The 17,856-nt window shown below is 41.1% G+C and overlaps 2 protein-coding genes across 5 annotated transcripts in view; one reads left to right on the plus strand and one right to left on the minus strand.

Annotated features, from left to right (window-relative positions):
* The window catches only part of KLHL8 (kelch like family member 8), a 67,367-nt gene extending 60,647 nt beyond the window's left edge, over window positions 1-6,720 (plus strand). For both annotated transcript variants that reach the window (XM_046656147.1, XM_046656151.1), the window contains exon 11: window positions 1,949-6,720. In XM_046656147.1, the coding sequence (XP_046512103.1) occupies window positions 1,949-2,020 (72 nt within the window). In that variant the 3' untranslated portion in view covers window positions 2,021-6,720. The remainder of the gene's footprint in view (window positions 1-1,948) is intronic.
* AFF1 (ALF transcription elongation factor 1) overlaps window positions 1,904-17,856 on the minus strand; it is a 177,048-nt gene continuing 161,095 nt past the window's right edge. For all 3 annotated transcript variants that reach the window (XM_046656145.1, XM_046656144.1, XM_046656146.1), the window contains 9 exons: window positions 17,193-17,296; window positions 15,929-16,175; window positions 15,138-15,229; window positions 14,871-14,931; window positions 11,672-11,808; window positions 11,014-11,085; window positions 10,443-10,580; window positions 8,315-8,538; window positions 1,904-7,298 (listed from right to left, as the gene is read on the minus strand). In XM_046656145.1, coding sequence (XP_046512101.1) covers window positions 7,177-7,298; window positions 8,315-8,538; window positions 10,443-10,580; window positions 11,014-11,085; window positions 11,672-11,808; window positions 14,871-14,931; window positions 15,138-15,229; window positions 15,929-16,175; window positions 17,193-17,296 — 1,197 coding nt within the window. In that variant the 3' untranslated portion in view covers window positions 1,904-7,176. The remainder of the gene's footprint in view (window positions 7,299-8,314; window positions 8,539-10,442; window positions 10,581-11,013; window positions 11,086-11,671; window positions 11,809-14,870; window positions 14,932-15,137; window positions 15,230-15,928; window positions 16,176-17,192; window positions 17,297-17,856) is intronic.

Raw genomic sequence — 17,856 nt, forward strand, 5'->3', positions numbered from 1 at the left:
AACCTCCCCCACAGCTGAGTGGGGCACTTGAACTGAGTCTCGAGTGTTGGTCACGTAAGTCGTGCACTGCAAATGGCAGCTTGATATGTGACTGAAAAAACCCTCAGCACTACAGAAATAAGAAGGAACATGAAAACATCAGAAGGTACTATTTCCACCTATCAAATTGGGTGATTTTTCCCCTTCACATTTTCCAAACATAATACCCAGGATATGAAGGAGTAGATTATCAACACATGCAAACATCATTCAATGACAGGCTGCTGGACAGGGAGAAGCACATTTATTAAGAGAGTTCTGGTGATCAGTGTTAACCACTCAAAGTTAGCATCACTTACAGAATGATTTTAGGTGCCTCCTGATGGGGTGCAATATGACATGCACAACATCCCTGTGAAGGATTCTTGCCAAATATAATCAAGCCTCTAGACCTATCCCAGTTTACAGGAAATATAGGAGAGAGAGGAATGAATGAAAGGACTGAGAGAACACACAATTCCAAGATGTGTGTTTTTTTTGTTCTGGATGGCCAAATGTAATGCATGAAATTTGACTGAATCCTGGCTTAAAAAATAAACTATTAGACTTTTGGGGGACAACTGCAGAAATTTGAATATGGACTGAATATTAGATGTTGAGAAATATGCTTAGATCATATAACGGTATTGTGGTTACGATGGAAAATGGCCTGGGAAAGGCATGCTGAAGTTTTTAGGGGTGAAATATAATTCAGCATAAATATACACATACACACATTTACATAAAGAAAATATGGTAAAATATTGTTGAATCTGCCCAAATAGTTTTCTTCAGGGCTGGTCATGGAAGCATTCTTTATAATATCCCCAAATTAGAAATAATCTCAGCGCCTAACAAGGGGGTTGGTTAAATAACCTGGTACTACCATACAATGGACAATCACTACTGAAAATTAGTAATAAAGATAGAACGTGGAAACATGAAGGCCCAGATGAGATTTTATGAGCCATCTTTCAAGGCCTAGTTCCAACGAGATCTCTTTTCCTGTAACTTCTCTTCATCACGACAAAAACCCCTTTTCCCATACTTGCCATTGCTTGCTTACCAGTTATTGCCGACTTGTCAACTTTACCCTAAGCTTGCCCAGGGTGGAGCCCGTTTGTGCTTTAGGCTAAGGAGAGGCCAGCCTAATGTAAGGAAGAAGACATGAGAGGAGGTGGGGAGTGTGCGCTCCATCCACGTTCAGGCAGAGGCTGGAGGGCCAGCTGTTGGGATATCGTGCAGTGAGGGGAGGGAATAAATTAAAATAGCCACGTTTGTAAGGGTTGATGCCAGGCACTATGCGAAGCACTCTCCATACACCCTGTAATGTGACCCTTGCCATCTTATTTGGCAGATACCAAATCCACAAAGTTTATAAATGAGAAAAGAAACAGGTCGCGGAGCAAACTGGAGAGCCAGGATTCAACTTCAGGAACTCAGCTCTCAGCGCCGAGGTCCATCCTTGACCTGATTTCATAAAACCACTGAGGTGGAGGATTCTTTCTTTCCGAGTGGCAAAGAGAGGAGAGCCTAGATGCCCTTTAGGTTCCTCTCAATAGTAATATTCTACCAATCTGTCTCGCCAGCAAACAAAGCCAAAATAGGCAAACTTGATCACTGATGTGCCTGGCAGTGGATGTTAGAAGGATAAGAAACCGCCTTGGAGATATTAGGCTAATTTGTGTGAGATTAAGATCTTGAAAATAAAGTCAGCAGAAGGATGAGCTACCCTCTGCCCCTACTGTTCCCATTTCAACAATACATCCACGCTGTGAATGAGGGTGCGCTATTCCATGTGGGCCTCGGTGGCTCTAAATGGTAATTACATACAGCGATTTTAGGAATTACTTCATTCAGGCAGAGTGAAAGCAGCGATTCAACCTCAGTGATTTCTCTACATTTTTATTAATTTTTTTTTTTTTTACAGCTCAATCCTCTTGTGAAAAGGAAAGAATTTGAAGATGAACAAGTCAATTACATGTGTTTTAACAGCAATTAATCCTCATTACAGAGAAGAACAAACAAAAGATCTGTGGCACATTATCTTTGGAAAGATCTTTTGCAAATTTTTCTTCTAAAAAGAGAAAACAAACTATAATTCTCACAGATCACATATGTCTTTCAAAGGACTATACAAGGCAGCTAAATTTTATTCACAAAGCCCCAAGTTGCAGTTCCATCGCTGAAGTAGATAAACCCATGGAGTCCCCCTGACTTGTGTTGCTCATCATCCCATCGAGAGCATCACTTCTTTCCTAGCCTACAGACAAAGTCATCGTGTGGACTAGACAGCTGGCACGTTATTCCACAAGAAAGAAAACTCATTGTTTTAGAGATAGACCAGTGATCTTCATTTATCAACTGGACGATTTATTCTTTTAAACAATTTTAATAATACCAAGATTTGACTTTCTTCTAAAGTTATAAGAAAGCAAAAAATATATAATATAATATAATATATAATGGTAATAAATAAAAAAAAGGCAACCCTGCTCAGGTATCATCCAAAACACGATCACATTCAGAAAAAGAAAAAATTAAAACAAGATTTGGGACACACGCGTATAAACACACACACACACAAACACACACACACACCATGAACAGTGTATACTTGCTATCTGAGGGGGGTGTGCAGTAATTTTAACAATACACGTTGATGGCCTGAACAAAAGGCGAAGTTAATACTGCCCATGTTAAGCATCGCTTAAACATCTACTTGTAAGCAAAGCAAGTTTATCTTCCTTCGGTCAGCCGCTGCCTGGTCTGACCAGTGCAGCTTGGCCAGCCTCGCTGTCAGTGGTCTTATTCCCTTGTCCTTCCAGGCTGATCGAGTAATATCTAGGCTCGCAGGGAGGTGTCATATTTCCTTCCTGTCCTCTTGGGTAGAGAAATACAGGCACTTCTCTACCCATCACAGTACCTGCCGACATCTGACACACAGTGAAACATAGTGTGACTTCCCCCAGGACAACAGGAAATTTACAGCCACCTTAAGAAAGGTGGAAGATGGTGCTTGTCAACTCATCATACGTACAATTGCAGCCAGTAGTCACAATTCATTCTCAGTCACCGAGAAACCAACACAACTGGATTGCATATTTGAGGTTCATATGGTGGAAATACCACTTGCAACGTTTGAAGGAAAATCCCTAACATCATCACTCCACCTCCCGCAAACAAAATGACAACAGATGAAAAAGGCACAGGAGAAACCTTACAGCCATAAATTGTAAATAGGATGAAAAGCAAAAGAGGGAACCCGCTAGAGAAAGAGAAAAAAGGAGCAAGTACCGCCATAACCCTGACACCCTCCACAGCCACAGCCCATAACTCACCTCCCAGTGAGCACATCTCCACATCTGTGTTTCTAAAATAAGCCCAAATCTTCTTGCAAGATTTAAAGACTGTTCATCAGTGGTAAAGCGTGTGATGGATAAAGTGGCAGAGTTTTTGAAAGATTTTGTGTAGTGTCTGGGAAAATAAATCCTTAAGAAAAAAGTAGAGTCTGTGGTGGAAGGTAAGGAATCAAGCCTCGTTTGATTCATTTACCTTCAGACACACCTCAACCCTCAGGGAGCAGGAGAGCAAAAGGTGCAAGACCCACACAACGTCTCTTAAAGCCAGAGCGTTATGCAGAATTAAGTTTGGTCAACACAGGCACAACAAAGACATCCAATTCAACCAGCCTCTTATTCTCTGTGTGAGCGCGTGTACATATGCACATACACGCATCTCCTTTCATACATCAGAGGTAAGAGTTTTGTTCATTTTGGAGGGCACAACGGTTTCTTTTTGCTCCTAAAAATTATTTAACAGGAATCATAATAAAATAGTTAAGCTCCTGATCCTACTAACATTAATATTTAAGGGACCAATTAAGGCAAGTTTTCAGCCAGAAATATTTGTTAGCTTCTGAACATCCTGAGATCTGGAATTAAAGGATATAGAACAACGGAGATAAGTGTGATCCAATTTGTCTAGGGGAAACAGCTGAACGTTTTGGTCAGAACAGATCTCTACGATAAAGGTCCTCTTGTTCAAAAAAGTCAGGGGCTTTTCCCGTTCACGATTGTGATTAAATCATAATATCAGATGAGTCACTCTCCTGCTGTAGCTCTTGTCCTCATACTACGCTGGCTGCTCCCTCCTGCTCTCCCCACGGGGAGCGTGCGGCCACGTTTTTACTTCTTAACCCAGTGGAATTTGGTAAATTTCAGTAAAGTGTTTTTCATTGTTTAGGAGGGCCCTCAGTCTGGCTAAAATCTCAAGTTCAGTGATTCACATTTTAATTATATCCAGAAAGGGCCGAAACATTCAACATTTTTAAAAGTAAAACAGTGTTCTTCCATTTCCTAGTGAAGAGTGGACAGACAGACACACGCACACACGAAACTGTAGTGCCAAAGGCAAGATTTTACACTCAATTTTCACTCAAGATATTTTGTATTTGTCTGTGAACTGTGTACTGGTACTGTTGTTATAAGAACTTCATATATTCAGAGGCTTAATTTTATAATCTAGTCCTTTCAATTATCTCCCTCAGTACAAATTTTGCCTCTGGGAATTTAAGCATGCAGTGAAAAGTGCACGCGCTTTACAAATCCTGTAGATTTCTACATACAACTGTAACAGCAAAAAGACCTTATGAACAGTAAGGATTCATCAGCCACTCCCTCTTACAGACCCTATTTAAAAAGCAACCACTAGCAATTCTTTTTTAGCGACAATGCATGTTGCAGTAAGAATCACAAGTATTCCATGATCAAAACAGTACAAACTGATCTCTGCAAATTCATTAGTTTTTCAAGGGACAAATACATTTTTAATATAAAGGTCGGGAAAACACACACACACAAAGAATAAGGCCACTGAAAAAGCAATCACTTCTTTTGAAATTGGCTGAGAAACTGACTTGGAAATGTCTTCAGTCAAGGGAGCACTGCGGCTCGCTGATAGGACACACGCATGCATGTGTGCACACACACTCTGGCACAATCTGCACAGATCAGAACCTGTCCTAAAGAACACATCCCTCCAAATTGGCAGGTGGCTTGTACAGAGGGGGAGCAGGGGAGGGCAGGCATAGCCAAGGGAAGGAGGGGCGGGGCGGTGGGGGGAGATGTTAAACCATCACATAATCCTGATGTCTGGTGTCTTGTCTCCCACATATAAGAGATAGGCAACACAATGCCACAAGCACACAACCTACCGGGCAATTACTGTTCATTTAACAATAGGCTGCTTTTTAAACGAGTAGTTTAAAAAGGACCATGGCTTTGCTTTAGAATATCAAATGAAATCAGTCCATCAAGATCACACATCAAGTTCTTATGCTCAGAAACTACTACTGTTCTAATTCTCTAGCTTTAACCTAAACGTGAGGTAAGAGACCTCTGCCCCAGCTAGCGTTGATCAAAGACCAGGCTGGAAAAGACAGCGAAGGAACAGCTTCACACAAACAATTTAGGCTATGAGCATCCATTCCATCCTCTACACATCCCTTTATATATTCACCAATTACCAGGCAAGTTCTTACATTCATCATATGGACTTTTGACCTCTTCATTATCAAAAAGATGGCACTCCCTTCTTCACTAATAAATAAATACGAAAATGTCAAACATGCTCGCTAGGACACAAGATGTAGAGGGGCAGGATGGGGTGAAGGGAGAAAAATAAGCCAGTTGTAGAGAGAACACTCACTCCTCAATTTTAATACATGTGCAAATTCTACTTCTAAAAGGGATAAAAAGAGTTGGCTTTTAAAAACACTGCACTCAAAATAATGCTTCCAATAATAACCTTCAAAGTTTCAATGAAAAAGGAAGTCTGTGCTTACGGACTTGTGGGAATTCTGATTGTGTTCTTTCATTTTAGGTCATTCAAAATGAACTTGGTTTAATGTACATAATATGGCAATAACAGCTTGTGGGAAGGCCACAGTTCCTCCTCAATCTAATCAAATCTGATTGAGAACACTCTGGAGTGAAGGCATGTGGTGACTTTTTTTTTTTTTTCAGTCTAATTAACCCCCATACTCTCCACACCCTCTCAGGGAGTCCATTTCCCCTAGACAATCATGGGTTCTGAAAGTCTACTTTTGCTATAAATATAAAATAATTTGTAGCAGAAAAATATAGCCTCTCTAAGAAGTAGATTTCATTTTCTTTGTTCACTGACAAAACTCTGAGTTGGTTAGACAACATGAGTTACCACATAGCTGTAGACCACAGATCAGCACCTCAAATTCCAGCTCTACTTAAACAAAAATTAAAAAGCACTTTAGCCATCTGGTCATGTATAAATGTTGGTTCCCTCTTCCCCAAGGTAGAAAATTCCGAATATAGAGTCAATGGTGACTGCCTTTCACTGATGCAGGGTTGGAAATGGCAGCGCCACGTCCTCCGTAGTACATGGAGATTTCGAGATGGCGTCCCCGTGTGCTGGAGCTCCTCTCTCCACTGCTCTGACTTGAGCTGACTTTCCACAGTAACAGGGAAATCAGAGCTGGGGTGAACGTGCGTACTCCAGGCAATGGGGGGTTGCCTTCAATTTTATAAATTATGACAATACTTGGTATTATCAAAGCCACTGTTCATTGGCAGAAAGTGGGGTACAGTGGAGTCCTTTACAACTTATGTTTTACAGATAACCTTTAAATTTATTAAACAAATATTTTCCCCAAACTTAAAAGAAAAAAAATCATCCACAAAACCCTACACCAAAATTCATTGTTAAAAAAAATTTCCTTCTGGGAATGGACTAGTGTGGCTACGAGATGATGTGAATTTGTTTTCAGAGTTGAAATTGCTTCTCCTCATTTCATTTGCAACTTGCATCCTGCATACTGCTGGTTAAAAAAATACAGAAATGTTTCTAGACCATTCATACACCCATTTAGGCTACATTGCACTTCCGTCCTTTAGTTAGGAAAGGCAAGATCATCTCTGAGGCCAGCCTGCTCATTTCTGCTTCTGCATAACCATCTTGTCCAACCAATGATCACATAGTTCTTGAGAGTTCAGTGGACAAATATCCTGGCCATCTCATGATACTTCTCTTGGTGTCCCGATGAGACAAATGACTGGACTGTTTTTGAGGTTTCCAATGTGCAAAAAAGTTCCCAAGGCATCCAGTCAACGTGGGCCTCCGTTAAGGTGTTTTGGTTACTTGTTTTAGCCGCTGAAAACCCTGTCTTGTGTAGCGCACCAGGTCCTCCAAGCTGCTGTTGAGGGCCAAGGCACGCTCACTCGTGCTGAGCTGAGCAAAAAATTCTGCAAACAAAGCAGAAGCGAAACCAAGTAAACACACTTCCACATACAAAAATAAAAAGGAAACATAAAAAGTTAAGGTTCCAGAAACTATATCCCCAATATTCTGTACTTCATATATCACAGCAAAAACTCACACCCTACTGTCATGGCTGGCTAATTCTGCACATCTCTCCACCAGACTAGAAGGGTAGGAACTGGTTTTAGAGTTGAATCCAAAATGCCTAGTACAGTGGTTGGCACTAGAATATACCCAATTTATACTTTTGGATCAATGGATGCATGAATGGGGAGAAAAAACCCCCAACATATTAAAAAAGCATCATTAGTTTGCTAAGGAAGAAAATAAAGTTCTAAGAGGCTGGGAGGAAATTAGGTGGCTACAGCCAGCTGGCCTGCCTTCTTCCCTACAGCCAGGAAAAAAATGTTAATGACATTAATGTGGCATCTACATATAAGCATTTACTTAGCGGTCACTGGCACTGACTCAAGCAGTTGCTCTAACAGCACGCTCTCCCATCTCCTAAACCTCGGATTTCTCCAAGGGCCTTCTTCTCGAGTCTCAAGAACGTTTACTATGCCATATTACTCGTACTGTCGCTAACCATCTTTCTTAACATACACTGGAAACAAACAATAAACTCAGTATTTAGCTTATGCTACTCCATATCTTAAGTGTGTTGTGCCCAGGCACAGCCAGTGACTTCCCTTCTTCATTCGCCTTGCCCTTTTGCTTGCATTTCAGTTCCAGCTGAAATAATGATGCTAGAGCTTCTGAAGGGGAAGGTGCTGAAGCCACTTCTAGTTTAATTTTGCTAACATCTAGCCACAGAAATCCGGCTCCATGCCACCGAGCTTAAGAAAGAAATGCAACTAGGTTATGAGGCACAATGGAGAAAATGTGAGATGAGTAAACAGCCACACACTTCCTTTTCTTCAAAACCCTGCACGCAAAATACAAACAAGGTTATTTGCTCCCAATCCCCATGCCCAGGAATCACCACTCCAGGGCCATTTACCTTTATTATTCCTTGTCAGGAACTCAGCCTGTTCCCAAAGATCAAAGGCGGTAAGGATATGGGAAGTAATGGTGACATAGGAAGATGTCATGTTTTGGATGGTGACTGGGGTACTGATGGTGGCAGGCATCCCGCTGCTCCCCACACTGCCGGCGCTTGACTGGGATCCTATGGAGCTGGCAGGAGAAGGCATTGGAGAGAGAGGGGATGGTGTGCCTGTGCTTCTGGAAGGCGGGAGAAAAGAGAGAGAACTGGCTCATTAGTCACCTAAACTCCCAGATTACAGATTTCCTGTCTCTGGAATGGCAGTCCAAGGCACAAAGTTTCAGTGTGTACTAGCCAAAACGACAGTCACTTCTAAAATCACTTCTACAAGGTCAAAGAGACACCCTTCACCTTCAGTGTTCTGGGAATTTATTTCATAAAACACAGTGGGATGGGGCCCACCAAATGGAAAAATAACTGGATGGAGGCAAGGTGTCCTTCACTGGACATGAATCAGGCCAGCAAATCCCTAGTCCAAATACGCTTCCCCGTGCCATTTCCATACGCTGCTCCCTCGGCCGGGAATCTATTCCTCTCCCCACCCCCAATCCCAGCTTCTAGTAAGACAATACTTCCCCTTGAAGACAGTCCTTATCTCCCACAGAGTCATCCTTTCACCCACTCAGTCAACATCAACTGAGCACCTACTCTGCACCTGGCACTCTTCCAGACACTGGGGCTACCCCATGGCTTCCGTTCTCCCCTCACTTGAACTTGTCTCTTCACATTCACCTATTAACTTATCTACTGCATTTATCACATTTCATTGTACTTTTCTATTTCTTTTCCCGGGTCACAAGCACCTTGAAGGCAGGGACCATTTCTTATTAATCTTTGCATTTCTAGCACATAGCCCAGTAGGTGCTAAGAGAAGGCTCTTCAGAAATATCTGCTGAATGACTGAATGAATACAGGACAGCTGACGAGGGGACCCGGCAAGGAAGTATTATGCAGCAGGGGATTCACTGTCTTCTCTTTGTGGATCAAATGAGAAACACCATTAAAATCACTTAGACATAGAAAGCAATGGATATGAAATGGAAAAATGGGTGAGCAGCAGTGGCCTCATGATGTGGTTACATGTGCCCTTTGGGCTGCATGGATCTGAAGTGCCCCCAGCGGAATATATGTTTTGAAGGACTCAAGTGGAAATCCCACCAGGGCAGTGGTTCTTGTCTGCTGTTTACTGCTGGATCCCCTGCATGCAAAACAAGGTTTGGTACAAACAAGGTGCTCCGTCTATCTTGGCTGGACAATGGGGAAGGGGTTATCTAAAATAATGCGACTGACAACCGATCAACTTAGAATAATATCTCAGAGATGAGAGTCATGAAAATTTTCAGAGGTGAGAAATTGCTTTTCAATCAGGACTTTCTTTTTTGAGAGAGGCCATATGGGAATCTCTTCTTTTGAATGTGCTGAAAATGGGGCAATCTTCTAGGCGATATTCTTAAAATAGCAAAACCTATCAGAACCAGGAACTTTTTAAGGAGTATGACCAAATTTAAAAAATACTAGGCAAGTACTACAGGGAAGAAAATTCTCTCTTCATCTTAAAAATACCTGCACAAGGATTCTGTTTTTCAACATCTTAGGGCATAGATGAACAATTCCAGCTTATAAAGCGGGTGAAAGAATTTAGCTAGAGATAATTGTTTTCATTCTTTATATCACTGTTATGGATCCTGGGGAAGGTGGAAGGCATATGACTCTAGAAAGTTCTTATTTACTGAAACGCCAAGACTGCAAGTCGTATACAGGGAGAAGGGACTCCTGCTCTGGTTCTGTCGGCTCTGCCTCTGTCTGGTGTTGTTGGGCACAGATAAGATCCTTGAAGCTCTAAAATTCTGACCTTATATTCTCTGTAATTATCTTTTTATGTTACCCAATCAGCAAACATCTTGGTTTATCACTATTCCTCTCAAAAAGGTAGAAATATGCTAGTGATTTAAGTTTAAGGAGCAAGTCAGCACATAGATGTATACAATTTTTGAAAAGCCAAAGTCACAGCAATAGGTAAATAAAGAAGTAAAGAGGTAAATAACTCAATTTTGGAAATTATTTAAATTAGACTTATCATTACCTTGCAACGCATGGAGAAGGTGCCTGGGCAACTTTGGAAGAAATCTTGAAGTGTTCATTAAGAGTACGAGAATACTTTATTGCTGTATCTTTTTTACAACGAAACATCGCCATGTTCAAAATGGACTGGCAACGCATGCTATGAACACAAACAGAAGTATTACCTTGTAGATGTGAGTATCACTACCACGAAAGATAGCCATCTAAGCTCTGACAGCCTCCTACAGATCACACTAGGTTTTCCTCAGCCTCATCTACAGGAGGAAGAAGATCTTAAGAATCTATCATCAGAAGTAAATATTGGTGGAAAAACACAAATATATAAGGACATACTTTAAGTCCCAAGACCAAAGCATCTACTGAGTCATGAGTAAAACGACAGCAGACGCCATTTCATAATAATTAACTCTCAGTGGGATTAACCCCTTACAACACGTCCTACTGTTATCTGGTATTAATTCACCTTTCATTATAATTTTCATGTTAAGAAAACAGATTTCAAAATCTTTTTGTAACATCAAAAGATGCAAAAGTAAATATAATACTGTTTAGACAAAGAAAAAAGTACACACCATAAAACAGCAAATATTTTCCCTGGTAATGGTGTTGTGACATCCGAGAAGGATTTTAGTGACAGTACGAAACTGTAGGAAAATATAAAAACGCATCAAGTTAAAGGCAGCTAGAAAATCCCAGACACAAAGACATCTTATTATGTTTGTCTTGGTTTTATATTGATCGTTCCTGAAGCTGTGAAGACGAGAGAGCAATGCAGGGGGAAAATGAGGCTTTAGAGCAACAATTCAGGCCCTTCAGTAAACTCGGCGAGGACAGGCCTCTGCGTTGGCCTGTCTACCTGCTTGAAACCAGGTAGACTTGCGGCCTTACTGAGCGCCCTGCTGAAATGCAGACAATAAGGAAGGGAGCTTAAACTGAGACGAGAGGGCATCTGATAAGAAAGCCAAACTGGAAAAACAACCTCTCCTTGAAAGGTGTGGTATTTCACAGTGCGCTTGGCAAAATGACGTAGCTGGACCCAGTTACTCTGCTCTGGCACTTAACCGAGAATACGATTTTAGTTTAGGACAAAAAAAAAAGTTCCTGGATCAGTAACTTTTTTAAGGCTGTCCTTTATTAAGCTGTCTTCATACTAAGGTTCAAATGGATTAAAGCAATAGAGGTGAGGAAAGAGAAGTACTTAAGAGGACGGCAAAACGACTTGGCACTTACTTAATGAGGTCGACGGTTTCCGAGTACACCGAGTAAGCTGACTTTGCCGCTGGGCCTTCTGACTCCATGGCGATCCCACACTCAATAAGGGACAAGGCCGCTTCCGCATACTTAAAAGCTTTCCCAACCTTGTCCGTCTGTTGGAGAAAAACATGGTCATTGTTCGGCCTAAGACACTTTAGTTTCTCAGCCAACAGTCTTTACCGTAACTTCCCTCCACTGTCTTAGTTTAACGATGGCGGAGATGTGTGAGAAAAATGAACTCAAAATCATAACCAGAGCCATTGGCTCCGACCTCCTGAAAATTTTCTTTTAGCAAAAATTCAGGAGGAAAACAAAAATCTCATATTAAGACCACTCTCTCAAAACCTTAGTAAAGTACATATTCAAACTGAGGCAATAATTACACAGTCCTCTTGTTATTAGTGTGTACTCATTATATAATTTTCCTAAGAAATAGATTATTCTACACTTCTAGAACAACACAGGCACAAGTTTCTTCATATGTGTTGAAGTTCATCTTACATAAGGAGAAAATATTATGGTTTATGAGCATCTTCGATATTTTGTCAAACAACAATGCGTTTACGCATGTTAGAGCCCATCAGATCATCTAAGCTCCATCAGAAGTCTGGGGTGAGGGTCCAAGGCTACCCCCAGGCCAAGAGGGACAAACATTTCGCCGTCCCTTAAAGGGAATGAAGGAATCAGATGTTGGTGGTCACCTAAACGCACATACACATTTTGTCACGTAACCCTCCTCTCACTTAGTGGAATACAGCCAACTCAACTAATGAGACTGTGATGAGAAACTCGACTTTTTCTCTACACATCACATGTACCATACAGTATAAGAACAACTGATTAACACGACATTTGCAAGTCTGTAGTTTCTGCTAATGCTTTCAATTTGCTATGTTCAAAAAGAAAGAATGAAAACAGTAAAGATACAAGCGGAGTAAAAGGAAATGGTGACATATCAGCAAAGAAAGCTGGTTTAGGGGTACTAATTTTAATTTTTTTTAAATAACTTGATTTTAAAATATTTTTTCTAGAGAACCTAAGTTCAGAAAACTAGTGACAGAAAGAATAAAAATCAAATTAGCATGCCCCAATTAATCAGCAGTCCACAGCCTTACTGGTTTGCTTCACTGGTGGGAATTTAACTCTTCAAATGTACTTACTCAATACCATCTCTTTCATGGAATTTCTAAAACGTATACTGGCCTTAGGGTAGAAACAAAAGAAACTATAGTAAAGCAATGTGTCAGTATCCACTTCCTTGAACTAAGTATTTTGGTTATAAGGTTAATAATGAAAATACTCTTGAGATAACTCTGTACATCTCCTGAGACGGTGTTAAAGTAGGAGAGTTCTAATTTCCTTGCTCAACAAGTGTAAGCAGAGCCCGAATACACTCCTCTATATTCAGCTGTGCACTTAACTATTTGGAATGCAAAATGGACAACTTTGAGACATTGTGCAATTAAAGGAGAATGTTAGAAAGAGGCTGGCCGTTCAGGGTTTTGTTCAAACTGGCATATTTTGAGACTGAAATGAGCTATTATTATTTATTAAAATGGAGTACCACAGGCATAGGTAGAGAGAAGGAAGATGTGCATATGTGTAGACCAAAAACAAAACAAGGGGCTAGCCCGCTGGTGTCGTGGTTAAGTTCGCACTCTCCACTTGGGTGGCCTGGGGGTTCAGATCCCAGGCACAGACCTACACACCACTCATCAAGCCATGCTGAGTGAGGCAGCATCCCACAGACAAAACAGAGGAAGAATGGCACAGATGCTAGCTCAGCGACAATCTTCCTCAAGCAAAAAGAGGAAGATTGGCAACAGATGTTAGCATAGGGCCAATCTTTTTCATCAAAAAGGGGGGGCGGTGAGGGGTCCCTCAAGTATTAATCTTACGTGTTTGAATAATGAGGGAATCTACTGCTGAAAGTGTCCAGTGTCAAGATAAGTTTTAGATAACTGGCTGACAAAGTATTGAATATTTACTCTTTTTCAAAATTCAAAAGATCCATACAGTTCTAGCAACAACCTTGGAAAGCTGGAAGGAAGAGCTTAGAAAGACACCATTGTCTGGTGCTGTCTTAGACGTCTTAATCTGACTCAGGTCATCCTGGTGGAGGGTCACTTTAGAGGTCGGTCGACAGAGGCTTGTCTTTGACCCCCTTATAGCATCCAGCATGGTGAGGTCTCAATGAACATTCTGCCCCAAGGAACGGGGGGGGACTTGATAAAAGGTTCTCAGTCCAGCCCCCTGCCTGTCTGAGAACAGATGTCAGTCTGCAGATTGGGGCTGAAGAGCACCAGGCCAGCATCTTGATGGCCACCACGGGCTGGTCTGATTCGGATCCCTGTGGCCTCTAGAGTGTGTGGCTGTTTGCACATGGTGGAATCAAGGCAAGCCACACTCTTCTTCCGGGGTACAAAGTTCAACGTGTGGTATTTGCAGGGGTTTAGGTTTTAGGAATACACTAAGTAAACAAAAGCCCCAGGTTCTTAGATGTTTAAATACAACAAAGGGCAAACATTACCTATTTATGTTGCAGCAGAAACGTAAAAGCATATTTAATTATGTATGCAATTAACAACAAAACCACCACCTTCAGAAAGTCCAACAACTACCAGGTAAAGAGAGTTCATTTCTTTAAAGCACGTTCAACAACAGTGCAATCATTACCCTCATCTTAAAAGACTTCATCTGATGGCACTGGTCTACCCTTCCCTCAGGGGAGTCTCAAAGGGCTTTAGGATAATTTTGGAATGCCATCAGGCTACCTCACCTTTCAAAATGTTTCAGGATGAACACTTATTGATGCACTTCCAATAGCAGAAGTCATTTTTCACATCCAAAGAACAAGAAAGCACTCATGTATTAAATAAAACCAGGTAGATCAACTTTTATTCATTTAGACATAAAACCTGTGACTAGGTACTTTGTATATTTGCCCGTGATCAGATTGAATCAGTGAAGCCAAAGAAAATAATTTCACCAAGAATCCCTTACCCCTCACTCATTATGATCCTACTGATCCGGCTTATGCTGTTCCAACGTCAGGCCCCATGCACTCCCCTCTCCTGCCCGCCCCCATGTTTAGTGATATGGAATACAGTAGAATGAGACTACAAATATTTTATCAGAACACATTCTACCAAAGGGATAAACAGTCAAGACTGACCGTTGTCTCTGCTTTGATCTTCAACTTTTTGGCCTCCTTCATATAAAAATCTGCTTGTTGTCTGAAAGAGAAGAAAAGATCAAGGGTGGGTCATATGAATCTAAAATTACTAGACTGGGGCAAGATGATTTAAGAAGACAGAGAGTGAAAATGGACGGGAGGGGAGGGAGGGCAAAGACGAGGGAGTAAGCAAAGAAGGCAGAGGAAATGAAGAGGAGACGGGGAGGAGGAGGAGAAAGCAGCAGCAGCAAGCATCCGAAGTCTTACTTGTCAAACTTCATTTGAGGCTTCCCTGGTTTAGAGTTACCATTTGGCAAAGAAGGCACTGGAAAAGGATTTGCAATATCTCCAGAAGATCCCTTTAAAAAATCATTATACAGATCACACTCTAACATTTAAGATCATGACCTAAATGTACTATCCCTCTAAATTAGCCCAAAATAGCAGTTCAAAAAAGAGGAAATCCAACATTGCACAATTTAGCTTGGTCAAGCCCTTTCCCAGCTAGATTCAGCTGAAACTGTAGGTTCTGGTTGTATTGGAGGCTCAAAAAGATGTAAGACAAGAATGTTCAAGAGAACAGATAATCAACAAAGCCCAATTTAACATTTTCTCTTAGCCAATACACGCACCCACCCGCCTACCCCAGGTTAACAGGAAGAGAAGAACTTGTATTTGAGAAAGTGGATAATTTTTTCCCATTATAACCAATAATGAAAGTATTTGAGATCAAACATCCAAACCAAGAACTAAACAGGGTAACCATTTTTTTTTTACAGCAAAATATCTGACAGAAAATCAACACAAAAATCTATTCTGATTTTTCACCTCTGAGCCACTTTAAGAAGAATAAACCGACACCTAAATTTTCATGTAATATTAACGATCTTTTACATTCCCTCTAGAAAGTAGAACTTGACACACAAATAACTCATTGCTACCTTATTAAAGGGCTGAACAGCTCTGCAATCATTACTAGGAGCTGATCTTATTTGGGAATTTTAAGTAAAGATACACAAATATATGCCATTTTCTACAACCACGCTGCCCCTACTCACTTTGTGTTCTGTGGAGCTTTCAGAGCCCTTGCCCTCTACTTTTCTGTGCTTGGGAACGGAGGAGTCTTTATGGCTGCCCTTGGCACTGCTGGCACTTTTGGGAGGGTCCTGGCCACTGGGCTCTGCTTCCCGCCTCGGCCTCTTTTGTGCAGGCTTGGCTGGTTTCTGGGAGGACGAGGACGAGGACGACACAAGTTGAGGGGGAAGCATTTCCTTCTTTGAGGGCTCAGACGAGGGCCTGGGTGTTCTGGAAAGCAACATCATGCAAAACCAAGTTAAGGCAGAACATGAACTATGTAACTTAGTTGTTTAGTTATAAGGACAAAGCGGCTGCTGACAAAAGATTATCACAGAGCATGAAATTCATTGTTGTAGAAGGGACAAATTTCAGGTACTTTTTGATGCCTTTGAAAAAGCTAGTCCTATTGATGAGTAATAAATGAAGTTCTCTCATTTGTCACTAAGCTTGCAGGGTCTGCCAATGGTCCTAACTGTCCCCCACCAAGTCAGTCCGCATTGCTGCTCCCCAGCCTGTACCTTTCTCTGACAAGCAGGTGAGCTCAGCTGCCACCTTCTCTCTGACCCCGTCTCATCTGACCCCTTTCTCTCTCTCTCTCTCTCTCAAATCTCCATTGGCTCCTACATGGTGGTACTATGCACTTGTTTTTGCCAGGTCATTTTGTGAAGTCATTTTTTTGAATAAACCAGAGACTGAATAAGTTACTTTTTACGTTCACGCCTTCCTGGAACGACCCTCTCTCCGCCACCCTTCTCCCGGGCGACGCACACCGTGAGAGACCCTGCGGATTCTTATTCATCCCTTAAACGAAAGAGCACTGAACCCAGGCTCCCAGAATTCAAACAGTGGCTCCATCTTGCCAAGAATTTTGTGACTTTGGACAAGTTATTGTCTCTCTCTGTGCCTCTGTTTTCAATTCTGCAAAGTAAGGATAATAACTGCACCTTTCTTATTTTTATGCAAAAATTCCTTTAGAAAGAAATTAGTTCCAGGTGTTTAGGAAACTTCACCATTGTTAAAATGCTTTTGATAAATCCAAGTTTGCTGCCAAATGAATTGTTAATTCCCAAAAGGTCCTCCTGGATGAAAGCAACACAACACAAACTTAACATATCATCAAAATGAGCATGAATGAGTCTATTCATCCATCCACTCATTCGCCTGCAGAAGAAAACCGTCTTTGCCATGTCAAGACCCAGGATGACTCAATCGCCTTTCTAGGCTGTTCCTAATCTCTTTACTCACTTTGTTTTAGAAGATTCTTTGTGGGAGGATGAAGATGATGACTGTGATTTGATTTCTTTCTCCAGTCTGACTTTCTTGCTATCATGGTCTCTTTCTGCTTCACCCTATTATTGTAGTATAACAAAGTACATTGTTACAAGTATAATTGTACAGACAAAATAGAAAAAATACACAGCAAAGGTAATGAGAGTCATTAGGCTTCTGGAGACATCTATACACACAGCAACCTTATAAGTACCGACACTGTGTGTGTGTTTGGGGGCGTAGGGGAAGCAGACAATCTAGATTCGATGAGATTTTATTGAGACAGATGTTTGCATGAAGAAGGACTATTCTTCACATCCAAAAAAAGGAGGATGTCTAAGTAGTAGCTGACAACAAGAAGAGATAATAGCCCTCAAAACATCATTAGTGTTTTTCGAAATATGAAAGAATCAATAAAACATGCATATTCATATCATGTAACAACAGATGATTTTATGAGTAAGCTTCCTCCCTTTCTTTCAAAAGAACAATCCACTTACACCCACTAATTTATTGTTTGTATAAAATTAGGAGGGGAGTACTTAAAGCTTACTTTTCTTTTAATGAAAAATAAACATATTGTTGAATAAGAAATAGGCTACAATAAAAAAGGACAAAATCGTCCCATTCGCATCAACAT

Source organism: Equus quagga, chromosome 3 (genome assembly GCF_021613505.1).
Source record: "Equus quagga isolate Etosha38 chromosome 3, UCLA_HA_Equagga_1.0, whole genome shotgun sequence".
Lineage (NCBI taxonomy): Eukaryota > Metazoa > Chordata > Mammalia > Perissodactyla > Equidae > Equus > Equus quagga.